This window comes from Meriones unguiculatus, chromosome 5, assembly GCF_030254825.1.
Source record: "Meriones unguiculatus strain TT.TT164.6M chromosome 5, Bangor_MerUng_6.1, whole genome shotgun sequence".
Classification (NCBI taxonomy): domain Eukaryota; kingdom Metazoa; phylum Chordata; class Mammalia; order Rodentia; family Muridae; genus Meriones; species Meriones unguiculatus.
In genome coordinates this window covers 49,086,121-49,102,506 of record NC_083353.1, presented here as the reverse complement: position 1 = coordinate 49,102,506, position 16,386 = coordinate 49,086,121, and the positions used below count along the sequence as shown (strand labels likewise).

The 16,386-nt window shown below is 43.4% G+C and overlaps 1 protein-coding gene and 1 pseudogene across 1 annotated transcript; both read left to right on the top strand.

Moving 5' to 3' along the window:
* The first annotated feature begins 1,070 nt into the window (after positions 1 to 1,070).
* Positions 1,071 to 2,894, top strand: LOC132654146 (vomeronasal type-1 receptor 90-like; annotated as a pseudogene).
* Positions 2,895 to 14,922: 12,028 nt separating this feature from the next.
* Positions 14,923 to 15,873, top strand: LOC132654048 (vomeronasal type-1 receptor 54-like). The gene has a single exon (XM_060383332.1). The coding sequence runs from the start codon at positions 14,923 to 14,925 to the stop codon at positions 15,871 to 15,873; it is 951 nt and encodes a 316-aa protein (XP_060239315.1).
* The last annotated feature ends 513 nt before the right edge of the window (positions 15,874 to 16,386 follow it).

Here is a 16,386-nt window from a genome sequence, read left to right as displayed (position 1 = left end):
TAACTTTCTGATGAAATTCCTTTTCCATACATGAGGGGAAAAAAAATTACAGCAACATTGTCTTCGTGTTTAAAAAATTGAAATAAAAACATAAACAGGAATCATAAATTGTGTTGTATTTACTTATTTGAAGTGTGTGTGTTATGTCTGTGTGTATATCAGTGTGCTGTTTACATGTGCAGTGCTCACAGAGGGCAAAATTCGGCATGTAAACATGTATTCTAAATGTGTGCTTACCACTGAGCTGTCTCTCCAGGCCAAATATGTATTTTACAGGAAATACTCTATCTAACATCTTTATCAACATTTCTTATATAATTTAACTCAAGATTTATTTACTTTTATTTTTATTTATTTGTTTGCATTGTGTGGGAGTGAGTGCAGGTGCCATAGAGGCCAGATGAGGTCATCCATGCCCTGGCGCTAGAGTGACCAGTGGTTGTGAGCCAGTTGACTTAAGTGCTGGAACTGAACTCAACAGTCCTGCCAGACCAGCCAGAGCTTTTAACTTCCAAGCCCTGGCTTCAGCCTCCTCTCTCTGCTCTTGACTGTGGCTGTGACCTGACTATCTGCTTTGTGCTCCTGACTTCATCTCTCATGAACTGTGCACTCTGACCTGAGAGTTAAGCCAAATAAACCCTGTCCTCCTCTAAGCCAGTTTTGGTTATGGTGTTTTAGTGCAGCAACGGAAACAGAATGGAGAAATAATCAAAACTTTTGAAGTTTTTCCTATACCTGACAAGATGAAAAAACAAAAACCAGGCAATGCCCCCAAAAAACTGAAAATGAGGCAGTGGTAGGGAATCATTTCTGTAATACATGATTATTTTAATGTACAGGAAACTTGAAGCAGCAAGGGAGCCCACCAATAGGTACATAATCCAGCCATGACTGACAATGAGGTGGTTTGGACCTCAGGAAAACTTGAGTACTGAGGGTGTATTGGGCTGGGTCCACCAATATTCCTAAAGGCAATAGTGTTTGGTACCAATGTTGCTGTTACTGTTTGTGGTGAATAATTTCTCTTGCCTTTCTTCTCAGATGTTTACTCTAGTTCCTTGTCTCATACAATGAGAAGAATCAAGACCCTTTATGGAGTTGTTGACACATTATACATTTTTCTCTGAGGTAGGCATTGGGATCTCCTTCAACATTATCCTCTTCCTCTTCCACCTTTTTGAGTTCCTTCTTGAACGCAGGCTCCGGATCATTGACCCACTCATCAGTGTCTTGGCCCTCATGCACCTTGGGATGCTAACAGTCATTGGGTTCGCAGCTGCTGACATTCTTGCATCTCAGAATATGTGGAATGACATCAAGTGTAACTCCTTGCTTCACTTGCACAGGCTTTTGAGAGGCCTCTCTCTTTGTGCCACCTGCCTGCTGAGCATCCTTCAGGCCATCATCCTCAGCCCCAGAAGCACCTGTCTGGCAAAGTTCAAACCTAAATCCCCACAGCAGAGCCTGTCCCCCCTTCCTGTGCTATGGGCCTTCTACATGTCCTGTGGTCCTCACTTCTCCTTCTCCTATGTTGCTGAGTACAATGTCACCTCACATGGTCTCATATTTGTCACAGAATCTTGCATTATTTTACCTATGGGGTATAGCAGCAGACCCTTATTTTCCATACTGAGGATATTTCGAGATGTGTCCTCTCTAGGTTTCATGGCCCTTTCCAGCGGGTACATGGTGGCTCTCTTGTGCAGACACAAGAAACAGGCTCAGCACCTTCACAGAACCAGCCTTTCTGCAAAACTGTCCCCAGTGCAAAGAGCCACCAGGACCATCCTGCTGCTCATGAACTTCTTTGTCCTGATGTACTGTTTGGACTGCATCATATTTGCCTCAAGACTGATGCAGGACAGTGCCCCAAACCACCACAGTATCCACATGATGGTATCCAATGGCTATGCCACCGTCAGCCCCTTGCTGTTCATTGGCACTGAGAAACGAATTGTTGTCTTCTTACAATCCTTGGTGGGGAGGACAGCAAATGCTTACCTAGTGAGGGAAGGACGAGTTCACTTAAGGAGCCAACTGACAGATGCTCGCTGACAGATGGTGAATCCCAGGCTAGTGTTCATGCTCCTCCAGATAAGTGAACAAATGACTCCTGCTTTGTCAAACTGCTTCCATTGAAATGTGTGTTACAGCACCTGTAGATATTTGAGCCAAATGTCTTCATGTGAATTTCTGCTTGGCGTCAGCAAGGAACACCTCTTACACATCACAGATTAGGGTGCTCTGTGCACCTATCAATAACCTAAACTGTATAGCACTTTTTAATAAGCCAATCACCTTAACACTTTGTATTTTACCTAATTAAATATGGATGCATTATCACAAAATCGCATATCATTCATCAACAGTTCTTTCATAGTTATGGAAAAATAATTGATTCAAAGTCTCAGATGCTTGCTTGTTTATGGTAACAGCACTTAACCACAGCCACGATGGAAATAACTCTCTGTCCGTAAGCAGATGAATGTACCAACCACATGTGGCCTTTATATATCATGGACTATTACTCAGCTTAAACAGGAAGGAAAGCCACCTGTAGGTGTAGGTCCACCACAGAGGAATACATACTTCCCGTGACCTGTCAGTCACAGAATGACAAGCTTCTGTACATCTAAGGATGGAACTGAGAGTACTGTACTGTAATTTTTCAAGAAAGGAAAATGCAATGGTGTTTGCCAGGGGTTGAGGAATGGCACAGTGGAGAATTCTTAATTGGTGTAGAATGACCATTCAGAACAAGAAGAAAACACAGTAATCTTCTGAAACCAAATGACAGGCTGGAGGGGTAGAGGGGGTCTTGGCTGGGTAGAGGTGAGGTAACAGTGCTTTCTGCACAAGCATAAAGACTGAATTTGAATCTTCAACAGCTGTAAAAGCCATGCAGGGTGTGAGTTTTTGTATCCCACATCACTGAGGGGGCAGAGACAAGTAAGACCGTAGAGCTCAATGACCACATACCACAGCCAGACTGATAAGGTTCAGATTGATTAGGTTCATTTACCTTGCAAGCATGAAGACCTTAGCTTGAGTGCAGAGAAGCCACATAAAGCCAGACAGGGTAGTACCTGTCTGTACTCAGTGCTCCTATGTTGAGATGGAAGTAGAGATAGGAGAATTCCTAGAATCTTGCAGGGCAACTAACCAGAAATATACAGCAGAGAACAACAAATGCGACCTAATTACTTATGAGATCAAGATTGCTTAATATGGCTTCAAGGAATTAAACCAGGCTGGTAGGAGGGATCGCAGCAAGGTTGAGGCTGTGACAATTTTATGAAGAGCAATCAGACTTTTCATACCTTTGTCAGAAACAGATATAATGGCCATTGCCAGGATCAACACAGTGGTAGTTGCCAGGATACACTGACATTTGCAAGCACTAGAGGGTACACAAGGTTTATGTCTAAGAGTAATTGTCCTGTAGAGTTTCCATGTTTCCTTGACTACTAAAAAACATGCAGAGAAATGTTGTTGTTACTAAAAACAAAATCCCAAGCATTCAATTATTACCGATAAAGACTTAGGATCCAGATGCTGGGGTGAAAGCTTGCTAGCTCAGAGAGGCAGAGAAAGACCTTCCTGCTCAGCTGATCTTCCTACTCAGCTCATGTCCAAGAAGGAAGCACCTTCTTCTCCACACTGTCTTAAATTCCCTTCAACTCAATGCCCCTCTTTCTTGTTAACTTCCTGAGAGCTGGTTTCTTCAACCGCCTCTTGACCTGGGGTTAACTTTACTTAATCCTGTGTACAGAAAGCTCTTGGATTAAAGGGTGTGTGAGGGCTGAGCCACACCAAACAAGAAAGATTTTGCACTCTCACAATAGGATCAAATATCCTGCATCAGAGAAACACAAAACTGCCCAACACTTTAGCTGCCTGCTGGACTGTGTCAGTCTCTCAGGAATGGAAGGCGCTTAGTGTCCCAGGAGCCATGAACTCTAACTTAAGAAACCCAATGCCGCTCAAGTCAGCCAGGCCAGGCCAACTAAATGGTTCCCTGCTAAGATCCTGTCCCACAGAGAGTGAAATGTAAGATCTGACACCTGAGCTTAACCTTTTACCTCCACATACAAGTCCTTACACACACACACACACACACACACACACACACACACACACACACACAGATGATGAAATGTATAAATAAGGTGGGTGATGACAGAGGAAGACAGTTAACAGTCATTTCTGGCCTCCACATATACACACTTGTACATGTACATACACACATATGTATTAACCCACACAAATGAGTAAGTATGCCACACTCATCACACTCAAAGAAAATTTAAATGCCAGTATAAGGAGCCTAACTCTTTGCAGAACTCTCTGATTCAGGGAACTGAAAAGATAGATACAAAGGAACCTGGCTGTCTTTTACCAGGAAGGAAGTGCCCCCAGATAACACAGGGGCAACCAAGGACTGGAGAGTGAGGATGAGGGACCCCTGAACAGCCAGCACTGGAGAGTGAGCATCAACAGCAGGCAGAACTGGCAGTACAGAATGAACATGTCACTCCACAGGGACAGACAGAATGACCGCACACAGTAAGTGAGGGAGAAGAGGAAATCTTCCTGAGGAAGAATTTAATGGTTGTGCATAGGTGATGCCTCTCAGGGGCTTGAAGCTTGAAAGCTTGGGCCTTCCATTTATGGTGGTGGGCAGGCATGGTGACTGGCTTCTAAAGAATAAAGCAGGAAGAGGGAGAAGGTGCAACAATGAAGGATGAACCAGGCAAAGACAACCTTGACCAAGAGTTGACCACAAAGATGGCATGTGCCCCTCACAAAATCCCTCCTTGGTCCCCTTGGGATGGGGTGGATAGAGTTCCTCTGGGCGTCCCACAGGTGATCTGTGCACTGGACCAACCAGTACAGCAGGAGCCCACATGAGTGTGCAAGGCCACTGCAGCCACAGCTCCCCTTTCCTCTCTCCTTCCTCCACACACACACACCTCAGCTCAGGCTCCCAGGATCCCTGCAGGGGGATGCTGGAATAGGGAGAAAATGTATCAGTTTGGGGTGAGCAAGTGAACTGGGGAGAGTGAAAGGGTCTGGCCCCCTTTCCCTGTGGCAATGGGCTTTGAGCTGTTAAAAATCACTGCTTGTAACAAGTTTTACTGCTCTGGGTTCTTGTAAATTCTTGAAGGAGGCTGGGAAACGGGGGAGACCGTTCCTTCATAGAACTTACTGGACTCTCCCTGGATGTTCTGAGCAGAAGGGAACTCAGTCAAACAACTTGTGCTGACACCAGCTATAACATGTCTGTGTGCGTTGTGGCCGTGCATGTGTGAACTTACTGGGTGTCCTCTGCAGCTACTAACTTCCAGGATGTGAGTTCTGAGGGAGAAACTGAATTTGATCCACCCTAAGATCCAGTACCTCCTGAGATCAGACTGACTGCAGACTTAAGGTTGGCAGATTGGTGCTAGTCCAGGCTAGTCTCCCATTTGCAACTTCTGTATGGGTCCAGGAAGGAGGCATTTCCCACCTCCCTTCCTGCTCCCCCACTATGACCAAGTGAGTGTTAGATCTTCAAGCAATCCAAGCTATCACCAGGTCAGAATAGTGGGCTTTGTGCTTTGTCGCCACCTGCAGGAAGCAGAAGAAAAGGCCACCTCAGTCCCAGGGCAGCATTAACAGTCCCAGGGTAACAATAGCCATGCCCGGAAACTTCCCTGGGCTCACTGGATCTGCCCTCTGGGTCTCAATCTAGGCCCCAACATCGATTATCTCTGTGGTCTTGGCAAAGTTATTCGCTTCTATTCTCCTGCTCAAACCAGAAGGACATGGCTCTAACTTCTTTAGGTGGCTGTGAAGGCTGAGGTGCTGTCTTGTGCTGCCACAGTTAGGGCCGCCTGTGCCTCTGCAAAGTGAGGTTGTGAGATCCACTGCTGCCTCATGGGGCAATCCTTATCTACAAAATCGTGTTCAAGGCTCTTCTTGTTGTCAGGTCCCCTGGATAGGTTGTCGTTTCCCACTTGTATTTGGTGGTGGTTGTGATTGTCAGAAAACACATATTGGGGGGGAGAGGTGGATATTCCTGAAATACCTAGAGCTGCTGGGAGCCCTGAGTTGGGTAAATGAATGGGTGAAGAGATACACTACCCCACGGGGCAGTGTCAGGGAAATCACAGGAGTTGAGGAAGAGTGACTACAGGCCTCTCTGATGGAGACAGGAGCAGAGACTAGAGGTTGTAAAATGTCCGGAAGATTCATGTCTCTTCTGGAAACTGCATTCAGCACTTCCCTTTCAGGTGCTCAAGTTTCTCCCTGTGCTCTCCCAAGTGTATGCTGCTCTCTGGTGCCACCGTGTGGTCTGAGCAGGAATCAGCAGGAGGACCAGATAGGCTTCATTGTTTAGGATTAAAGGGGTGTAGGAAGGGTGGGTCTGTATTCCAGCCAGATGGATTCAGAGTGTGTACTAGGAAGAACTAAGATATCCCAAGATGGCAGTGCCAGGAGAACACTGCTTCTGAGGAGCAGGACAGCATTTTCTGTACAGCGACCAAGAGACTGTACTCTGAGCCCTAAAACAACAGTGATTGTGTTTCCCAGGTAAGAGGAAACCCCCACAGCATGTGAATCAGTCGGGTCCAATCTCAGGTCACCCAGCCAGAACCAAAAGAGATCCCAGGTCATGCAGGCACTAGGTCTCTAGACCAGAGTCACACTCCTGCATGTCCTGATCACCTTCCCAGGCTGAATGGTGGGCACCATAACACCAGAGACTGGGAGCCCCAGTCGGTAGAAAAACCCACAGGGAAGGAAGGAAATAGGGCTGGTCACAGGTCACACAGTCTTTCCCTGGAAATGTTTTCTGAGAATGGCAGGTGTGCGCCCCCAGCTCTAAACTTGCTCTGACCTGGGCTGCAGCCACGAGCACAGAGTCTGGCTGCACGCCCAGCTCTGTGTCATAGACAGAGCTGTGCGACTCAGGGCAACAGAGACTGGGAGTCCCTGTCGGGAGAAATCCTCACAGGGAATGAAGCAAACGGGGTCAGATTTAGACCACCGAGTATATCCCTGGAAAAGGTCCCACAGACCAGCCCAACCCACTGACCTGCTGTGCACCAGGTAGCCTGTTGCTACCAGGAGAGCAGTACTCACCTGCCACAGATTACCACTTGCGTACTGGGACAAAGAGACTCAACCTCAGACCTATAGAAGCCTGGAATCCCTGAGATCAACCCCCAGATACTGCTCCAAGGGAGAACCAGTTATCCCTCACATAACTGACCAAACCACAGGACACACAGGTTACAGCAGCAGCTCACTAAATTTACAGCAAGAAACCCAGAAGCAGGGCAGCTGTCTCTAGGACTTCGGGAGAGAGGAGAACCCCCTTGACTAACAAGGACCACAGTTAACACTCAGGTCTCTACGCCTGAGGTGAACGGTGGCACCTCCTGAAAAACACTAGCCATACAGTGACCATACCCAAAATGTTGAGGAGATTCCTTCAGGGAAATCCATCTTCTTGCTAAGGGGATTCTTTCCACCACAGGATTCCAGGAACCACCAGAAACTAACTCCCAACAGCGAAGATATCCCAATGGGTAGAGGCCAGCGTAAAAGCTCAATGAACAAAAGACAGAGCAATATGACATCTCCAGAACCAAGTTATCCAGGGGCAAGAGGCCTGTACACCCAAGTTTAATTGAAATTCAAGAAGATGACTTAACATCTATGCTCATGAAGAAGATAACACAAAGAAAAAAATGTGTAAAGACCTGGAGGAAGATAAACTCATACAGATTATGGCCATGCATAAAGCAATACAGGAAGTTGCAGCCAAACAGTTTGTGGACTTTAGAGAGGAAATACTTAAATCACTGAAAGAAATAAAAGGAACAGAGGATTGTTCAAACAAACAGCTGAATGAGTTGAAGGAAAAACAGGAAAATACACAGTCAGATACGTGAAGGAAATCAACAAAATGGCTCAAGATCTGAAGATAGAACAGAAAAAATTAAAGAAAACAAAAATGGAGGAAATTATGGACAGAAAGAAATTAGGGAAGAGAATAGAAACTACAGAGGTAAGCATAACCAACAGACTACAAGAGATGGAAGAAAGAATCTCAGGTGTAGAAGATACAATGGAAGAAATCAATGTATCTGTCAAAGATAATGTTAAATCTGAAAAATTTCTGACACACACCGTCCAAGAAATTCAAGACAACATAAAAAGACAAAACCTAAGAATAATAGGAATCTAGGAAAAAGAAGATTCCTTTCTCAAAGGCCCAGAAAATATTACCAACAAAATCATTGAAGCAATTTGACCAACTTAAAGGAGAGGCCAATAAGAATACAAGAGGCCTACAGAACAAATAATAAATTAGACCAGAAAAAAATGTCCTTCTGCCACATAACAATCAAAACAGTTTGTATACCGAAGAAAGAATAAATATTAAAAGCTGCAAGGGGAAAATGCCAAGTAACATATAATGGCAAACCCATCAGAATCACACCTGACTTCTCAGCTGAGACTATGAAAGCCAGAAGGGCCTGGACAGATATCATGCCAGACCTAAGAGAACACAGATGTGAGCCCAGGCTACTATAACCAGTAATACTCTCATAGACGGAGAAAACAACATACGGAAATCCATCAATGTAATCCACCACATAAACAAACTGAAGGAGAAAAGCCACATGATCATCTCCTTAGATGCCGAAAAAGCATTTGACAAAGTCCAACACCCATTCATGTTTAAAGTCTTGGAGAGATCAGGGATACAAGGCACATATCTAAACATAGTAAAGGCGATATACAGCAAGCCAATAGCCAACATCAAACTCAATGGAGAGAAACTTAAATCAATCCCACTGAAATCAGGGACAAGACAAGGCTGCCCATTGTCTCCATATCTCTTCAACATAGTACTTGAAGTCCTAGCCAGAGTAATAAGACAACTGAAGGAGATCAAGGGGATACAAACCCGAAAGGAAGAGGTCAAAGTGTCACTATTTGCAGATGATATGATAGTATACATGAGCGACCCCAAAATTTCAACCAGAGAATCCTTCAGATGATAAACACCTTCAGCAAAGTGGAAGGATACACAATCAACTCAAAAAAACAGAAGCCCTCCTGTATACCAAAGAGAAAAAGGCTGAGAAAGAAATTAGGGAAACAACACCCTTCACAATAGCCACTGATAACATAAAGTATCTAGGTGTAACTCTAACCAAGCAAGTGAAAGACCTGTTTGAGAAAAACTTCGAGTCTCTGAAGAAAAAAATCGAAGAAGATATCAGAAGATGGAAAGATCGCCCGTGCTCATGGATTGGTAGGATTAACATTGTGAAAATGACCATCCTGCCAAAAGCAATCTACAGATTCAATGTAATTCCCATCAAAATACCAACTCAATTCTTTTCAGACCTTGAAAAAAAGATTGTCAGCTTCATATGGAGAAACAAAAAACCCAGAATCTCCAAAATGATCTTGTACAACAACAGATCATCTGGAGGTATCTCCATCCCCAATCTCAAGCTGTACTACAGGGCAACAGTAATAAAAACTGCATGGTATTGGCATAGAAACAGAAAGGATAGATGGAACCACATAGAAGACCCAGAAATAAACCCACACACCTATGAATACTCGATATTTGACAAAGAAGCCAAATCCATCCAGTGGAGAAAAGACAGCATCTCCATCAAATGGTGCTAGACCAACTGGATATCTACATGCAGAAAAATGAAAATAGATCCATATTTATCACCCCGCACAAAACTAAAGTTGAAGTGGATCAAGGACCTCAACATAAAACCAGATACTCTAAATCAGTTGGGAAAAAAGTGGGGAACAGCCTAGAACTCATTGGGACAGGAGACAACTTCCTGAACAGAACACCAACAGCACAGGCTCTAAGAGCAACAATCAATAAATGGGACCTCATGAAACTGAAAAGCTTCTGTAAAACAAAAGACACTGTCATCAAAACAAAACGACTGCCTACAGATTGGGAAAGAATCTTCACCAACCCTTTATCTGACAGAGAGCTAATATCCAGTATATATAAAGAACTAAAGAAGCAGAAAAGCAATAAAACAAGTAATCCAATTAAAAAATGGGGAACGGAGCTAAACAGAGAATTTTTGAAAGAGGAACATCGATTGGCAGAGAAACACTTAAAGAAATGCTCAACCTCATTAGCCATTAGGGAAATGCAAATCGAAACAACCCTGAGATTTCACCTTACACCCATGAGAATGGCCAAGATCAAAAACTCAAGTGACAAAACATGCTGGAAAAGTTGTGGAGAAAGGGAAACCCTCCTCCACTGCTGGTGGGAATGTAACCTTGTACAACCACTTTAGAAATCCATCTGGTGTTTTCTCAGACAAATAGGAATAGCACTTCCTCAAAATCCAGCCTTACCACTCCTAGGCATACATCCAAAAGAGGCTCAAGTACACAATAAGGACATTTGCTCAACCATGTTTGTAGCAGCTTTATTTGTAATAGCCAGAATCTGGAAACAACCCAGATGTCCATCAATGGAGGAATAGATACAGAAATTGTGGTATTTTTACACAATGGAATACTACTCAGCAATCAAAAGGAGGAAATCATGAAATTTGCAGGCAAATGGTGGGATCTAGAAAAGATCATTCTGAGTGAAGTATCCCAGAAGGAGAAAGACAAACATGGCATATACTCGCTTATATAGACCTACAAGATATGATAAACATAATGAAAACTACACACCTAAAGAAGATAATCAAGAAAGCAGACATGGGCGAAGATGATCAATCCTCATTTAGAAAGACAAATGGGATGTGCATTGAACGGATAACAGGGGTTTACCGCAAAAGGCATCTGAAAGACTCTACCTAGCAGTGTTTCAAAGCAGAGACTAAGACTCACAACCAAACCTTCGGCAGAGTGCTGGGAATCATATGAAAGAAGGGGAGTTAGTATGATATGGAAAGGATAGGAGCTCTACAAGGACCAAATATATCCAGTTACAGGGTCTTTTCTGAGACTGACTCTTAACCAAGGACCATCTATGGATATAACCTACAAGTTCTGCTCGGATGTGGCCCGTGGTAGCTCAGTAACCAAGTAGTTTTCCAAAGTAAAGGTAACAAGGACTATTTCTAACAGGATCTCAAGAGCAGTCTCTTTGACCTCCCCACACCCCCAGGGAAGGAGCAGTCCTGTTAGGCCCCAGAGGAGGACTTTGCAGCCAGCCCTGAAGATACCAGATAAAACAGGGTCAAATGAAGGGGGAGGAGGTCCTCTCCTATCAGTGGACTTGGAAAGGGGCAGGGAGGAGACCAGGGAGGGAGTGTGGGGTTGGGGAGGGAATGAGGGAGTGGGATACAGAGTTAATAAAATGTAACCAATAAGAAAAATAAAATTAAAAATAAAAGTATGAGCAAGTCATTATGGATTATGGATGGGAGGTAGCCTGGGATGGGGTTGTGAGGAAAAGGTAGTTTAGAGGGTAAATATCTGCCTGTCCTGGGTGAAATAGGACTGTTATAAAATCTATCAGGTGTCTGTGTCTTTTATTGATTGTGATACAGGTCAGGTGTACTGCCGTGATAATTATAGGGACAATAATAAACATCATTAGACCGTAAGTTAAAATAACAGCAACAAGTTAGGGCTGTCATAAACTTTCTGATCCCTTTCTCAGGTCTGGCAGGGGGACTCAAAGTGTGTGCTCAGCCCTCCCCAGATGGCTGTTATCCAGGACAGAGTGAGTGAGATCAACAGGCAGGGAAGATCCCCCCTGGGATGCCACATTTCCATGCTCCCCTACAGGAATCTGTCACCTTCCACAAGCAGTAAAATTGCAGGCTGTAGAGATGCATTAAATTCTCCCTCAGCCTAAGCCATGCAGGATCTCCTCAGGCCACAGTCCTCCCCTGCTATGTCCATCTGGGTAAGTGCTCTGCACCCAGGGCAGAATCAGAAGGTGGTAGGGACCCAGGCAGTCTGTGGGAGGAGGAGCCCTGGGCTACTGGGCTGTGGGAAGTTTTCAGCATGTGCAGAGGAGACACTGAGCTCTGACAGCCCCTCAGCACAGAGGACTGTGCTCTGCACGGACAACAAGAATACTTTTCCTCTTAGGATATTTCCTGCAACTCCTGAAATTAGTTAATTTTTTCTTTGGAAACATCGTTGTTTCATATTTACATTTTGTTTTAATTAAGCACCTCACAGTGAAGAACTACATGAATTATCCTTACATGTAGAATATTTTAGTGATTTAATTTGTGTACTTATTATAAAAATTCATGTTTTTAATTTCATATCTTCATTAAAATCCTTTTACTTTTGTTATATTCTTACCTGAAACAAAACTAGTTATGATGTAAGTCACTCTGTATTTTGAGTAATTAAAAGTAATCCCAGTGTGTTTGGAAGGAAATCTCCTTGAATATCAATATCTATAGAGAACTTCGCCAGCTTCAGTTTCAGGAATTTCACGCAAATGCTCTTGGCTCATGGTGCACTGCATAGTAAAACACGTCCTCTGAGAGGACGTCCTTGAGGAGGCGCTGGAATGCTAGATATTTTATACATAGTGGATACATGGCAGTTTCTCCTGCTGTTGCCTAAAGAGCCAGGATCCAAACACCAAGAGCTTGAGAGGAACAAAAGTGAGAAGCTTGAGAGCACAGGGGACTGTGTTCCTCATGGGAAACAAGAGTAATTTTCCTCTTAGGGTATTTCCCAAAACTCCTGAAAGTTTGCTTCTCCTTTTTCTCTTTCTCTTCTTGCCTATTCTGTTTTGTTTCTGCTGAAATTGACACTGGGTAATCAAATGGATCTATTATATAAAGAGCATGGTAATGCAATGGGACTCACTCAGTAAAATGTATTTATAACTCTGCTGGTACATAGAACTCAGCATATTAATCTTTAGAAGTTTAACCTTTCATAATGATGCTTTACCATTTTATTTTAGAAAATCTCAATTTAAATTTTTTGGGTTATTTTGTTATGTGTGTTACACTTTTTGTGTGTTTTGTTTTATTTGATTTTACTGTGTCTATATATTTGTATTGCATGCATGCCTCCTGCCTGAGGACCTCAGCAGTTTTTGGAACTCCTGGACCTCGAGATACAGATGGTTTTGAGCTGCCATGGGCAGGCGAGAACTGTACCTGGGGCCTCTGTCAAAGCAGCAGGTTCTCTCCACACCAAGCACCCCATGTTTACAGTCCTTAACTGGCCATCCACCTTAGCTCTCATTTTTTAAAGTTACTTTTCATCTTATGTATTTTGTGGAATGGGGTAGGATGTGTATGTCACAGCACACATCTCAGGGTCAGAGGACCACTCTTTGGAATTGGTTCTTCCCTTCTAGAATGTACCTCATCATGACTGGAGGCCAGCGCTTCTGAACACTGAGGCTCCCTCATTTCTCCTGCTCTGAGCACTTACTTCGCTGGTGCATTAGGTTTGGTAACACGGGCACTTTGCTTTCCCTTCATATCTCACATTTCAGATAAAATAAAACCATCTTATACACTTGATATTCAAATGATAATTATTTATTTACTATATGACTTCATTTTTATATTATTGCATAATTTAGGATTATGATACTTGAATTAAAGTAAATACTTGCATTGCATGAGAAATAACTTTTGAGAAGACACTTCATCAAATCTTCTGGTGTATATCTGAGGCTTTGGCCACCTGAGTCTGAGAAGCATCACTGCTTCCTCAAGGAGGTATGAAATCCTACACACCTGTGCAGCCCATCATTCAGGCTGAATTGGATAATTCTTCTTTCATTAAAACCTTACAATGGGAATGGCCCTCAATCTATTGTAACTATAATTCTTATTAATTGTTTTGCTTTCAAAGGTGGAAAGAGACAAAACTTAGACCACATTCCTGGCAGCCTCTGATAACTGAAAAATTCTCATGGAGGCTTTTGTTTGCTGTGACATCAGCACATATCTCAGATGTAGTTACAATGTGAGATTCACAGAGAAGGCCTAAAATGCTACCAGGATGCTCTGGAAAGGATTGCTTGGGAAGTCTATTGTGTTCAGGCTTACCCTTCTCTGTTTTGGGCTGGGAGAAATGAAACAGTTGTTTTTACATCTGTACTAACTATCCCAAGTCACAAACATAAGGAACCTTCATGAGAATAAAGCCAGCAGCCTACACTTCCAAGAGTTCGCCCTGTACAGGGAACACCGACATTCTTGGTATGTAGACTTCATCTTCTTACACATCTCCCTGACACAGGCAAACAGATGTCATATGTTCTAACCCTGTAGCTCAGCCCCAGACTTCTCAGGGTCACACACAGGATATGGCAGGATTGGGTACGATGTGAAGGAGTCTTGATTCAGGGTTTCCACACCTAATGCTCCCTGCAGAACCACATGAAGAGCACAAGGTCTGAAGTAAATGAGCAGAACAAAGAGACTGGAATAAAATGACTCTGGGCCTGTTTAAGACAAGGGCACAGCTTCATCTGAGGATCTTATTTCTACTTTCTTGCAATCCTCATGGAACTTCACCAAAACCTGCAGAGCTGCTCTGTGTCTGGCAATCAACATGATGCAGATGAAAGACAAGTAAGACATTGCTTTTGCCTCAGGAAACCTCAAATAGGAAACAGTAGGAAAAGAAATATTTTCATGACACATGACAATTGTATTGGTGAGAAAGCTTCTATCTGGATGGGGCATATAAGTGTCGGAACAATGGAGAGAGTGGGCATCGCTTCTGGGCACTTTGAGATGAAGGCAATCTTAAGGGGTATAAGGCAGAGCTGTGAAATAAACATCTTTCTAAGGAGAGTGGAGCTGCCATTGTCTGCAGCTGATGAGCAAGGCTAGACTGGTGTTAAGGAATCTTCTTGCTGTTCTCCCCTCACAGTTGCTACCTGCTTCTTTCAGCCTTAAAATGAACAAAATCAACAAACTGTCAGGTAACACCAAGGTAAGAAACACCATTTATGCTGGAGCTGGGATTGGGCTCTCAGGCAACAGCTTCCTTCTTCTCTTCCACATCCTCATGTTTATTCGTGGGCAGAGGCCCAGACTCACTGATCTGCCCATCAGTCTCTTGGCCCTAATCCACATACTGATGCTGGTAGTCGTCGTGAGTTTAGTAGCTTCAGACATTTTTATGCCAGGGAAGAGATGGAGTGACTCCACATGCAAATTTGTTATGTTCTTGTACAGGTCTTTTAGGAGCCTCTCTCTTTGTGCCACTAGCCTGCTCAGCATCCTCCAGGACATCACCCTCAGTCCCAGAAGTTCCCATCTAGCAAAGTTCAAATGTAAATCTCCACACCACATGCTAGGTTGCCTTCTTTTCCTGAGTATCTTTTATTCATCCATTAGCAGCCCCCTTATAACATACATAACTACAACGCCTAATCTGACCTCATCTGGTTTTACATACCTCAGTCAATCTTGCTGTGTTGTGCCCATGAGCTACTCTGTCCATCACACATTTTTTATATTATTGACCTCCAGGGATGTCATCTTTGTAGGTCTTATGACCCTCTCCAGTGGGTACATGGTGATTTTCCTATGCAGACATAAGAACCAGTCCCAGCTTCTCCACAGTGCCAGCCTTTCCCTCAGACGATCTGGAGAACAAAGAGCCACACGGACCATGCTGTGCCTCATGAGTTTCTTTATGGTGATGTACACCTTGGACAGTGTCATCTCCTACCTAAGAAGTATAGATGATGATCTGATTTTGTTTTGTGTCCATATTCTCACAGTCCATGGCTATGCCACAGTCAGCCCTGTTTTGGTTCTCAGTACTGAAAAGCACATAATTAACATTTTTAGATCCATGTATGGAAGGATGGTAGACATCATATTACTTGGGTATAGGTAAGATTCCTTAAGATGAGCCGGTATTCTGGCATTAGAGCTATGAATTGCACTGTAGTTTACATGAGCTTCAGGTTAAATGAAATTACAGAGTTGTCTTTTTGCTGTTGTTAAACCTATTTCTTATGAGATGCGTGGATGTTATACATAAAAGACAAACTACATGCCAGATACATAAGTCTTTTGTACTTCCCAGTGTGTCTTTTGGGGAGACATAAAGTGACTGTCCTGTTACGGTCTGGATTATCCACAGAACTTTATAATACGTGACAGCTTATGATAGTCTTCATTTATTCAAATCCCTCAGCTATCTCTGTTTTGCCAAATGAGGTTTGTAAACACATTATAATTATCAAGTAACCAGAAATGTTCAAATCACTTAGCTTACACACACACACTCAGAGTGAGAGACAGAGACACAGAGAGACAGAGACAAAGACAGACATAGAATCTATGTATAAAACACAGTCCTGATGATGGATAAACAGAGTTCAGCTTCTCTGCACTGGACTGTTAC

Excerpts from the sequence above, each read along its gene's own strand:
- LOC132654048 (XM_060383332.1), top strand. The coding sequence starts at position 14,923 with ATGAACAAAATCAACAAACTGTCAGGTAACACCAAGGTAAGAAACACC.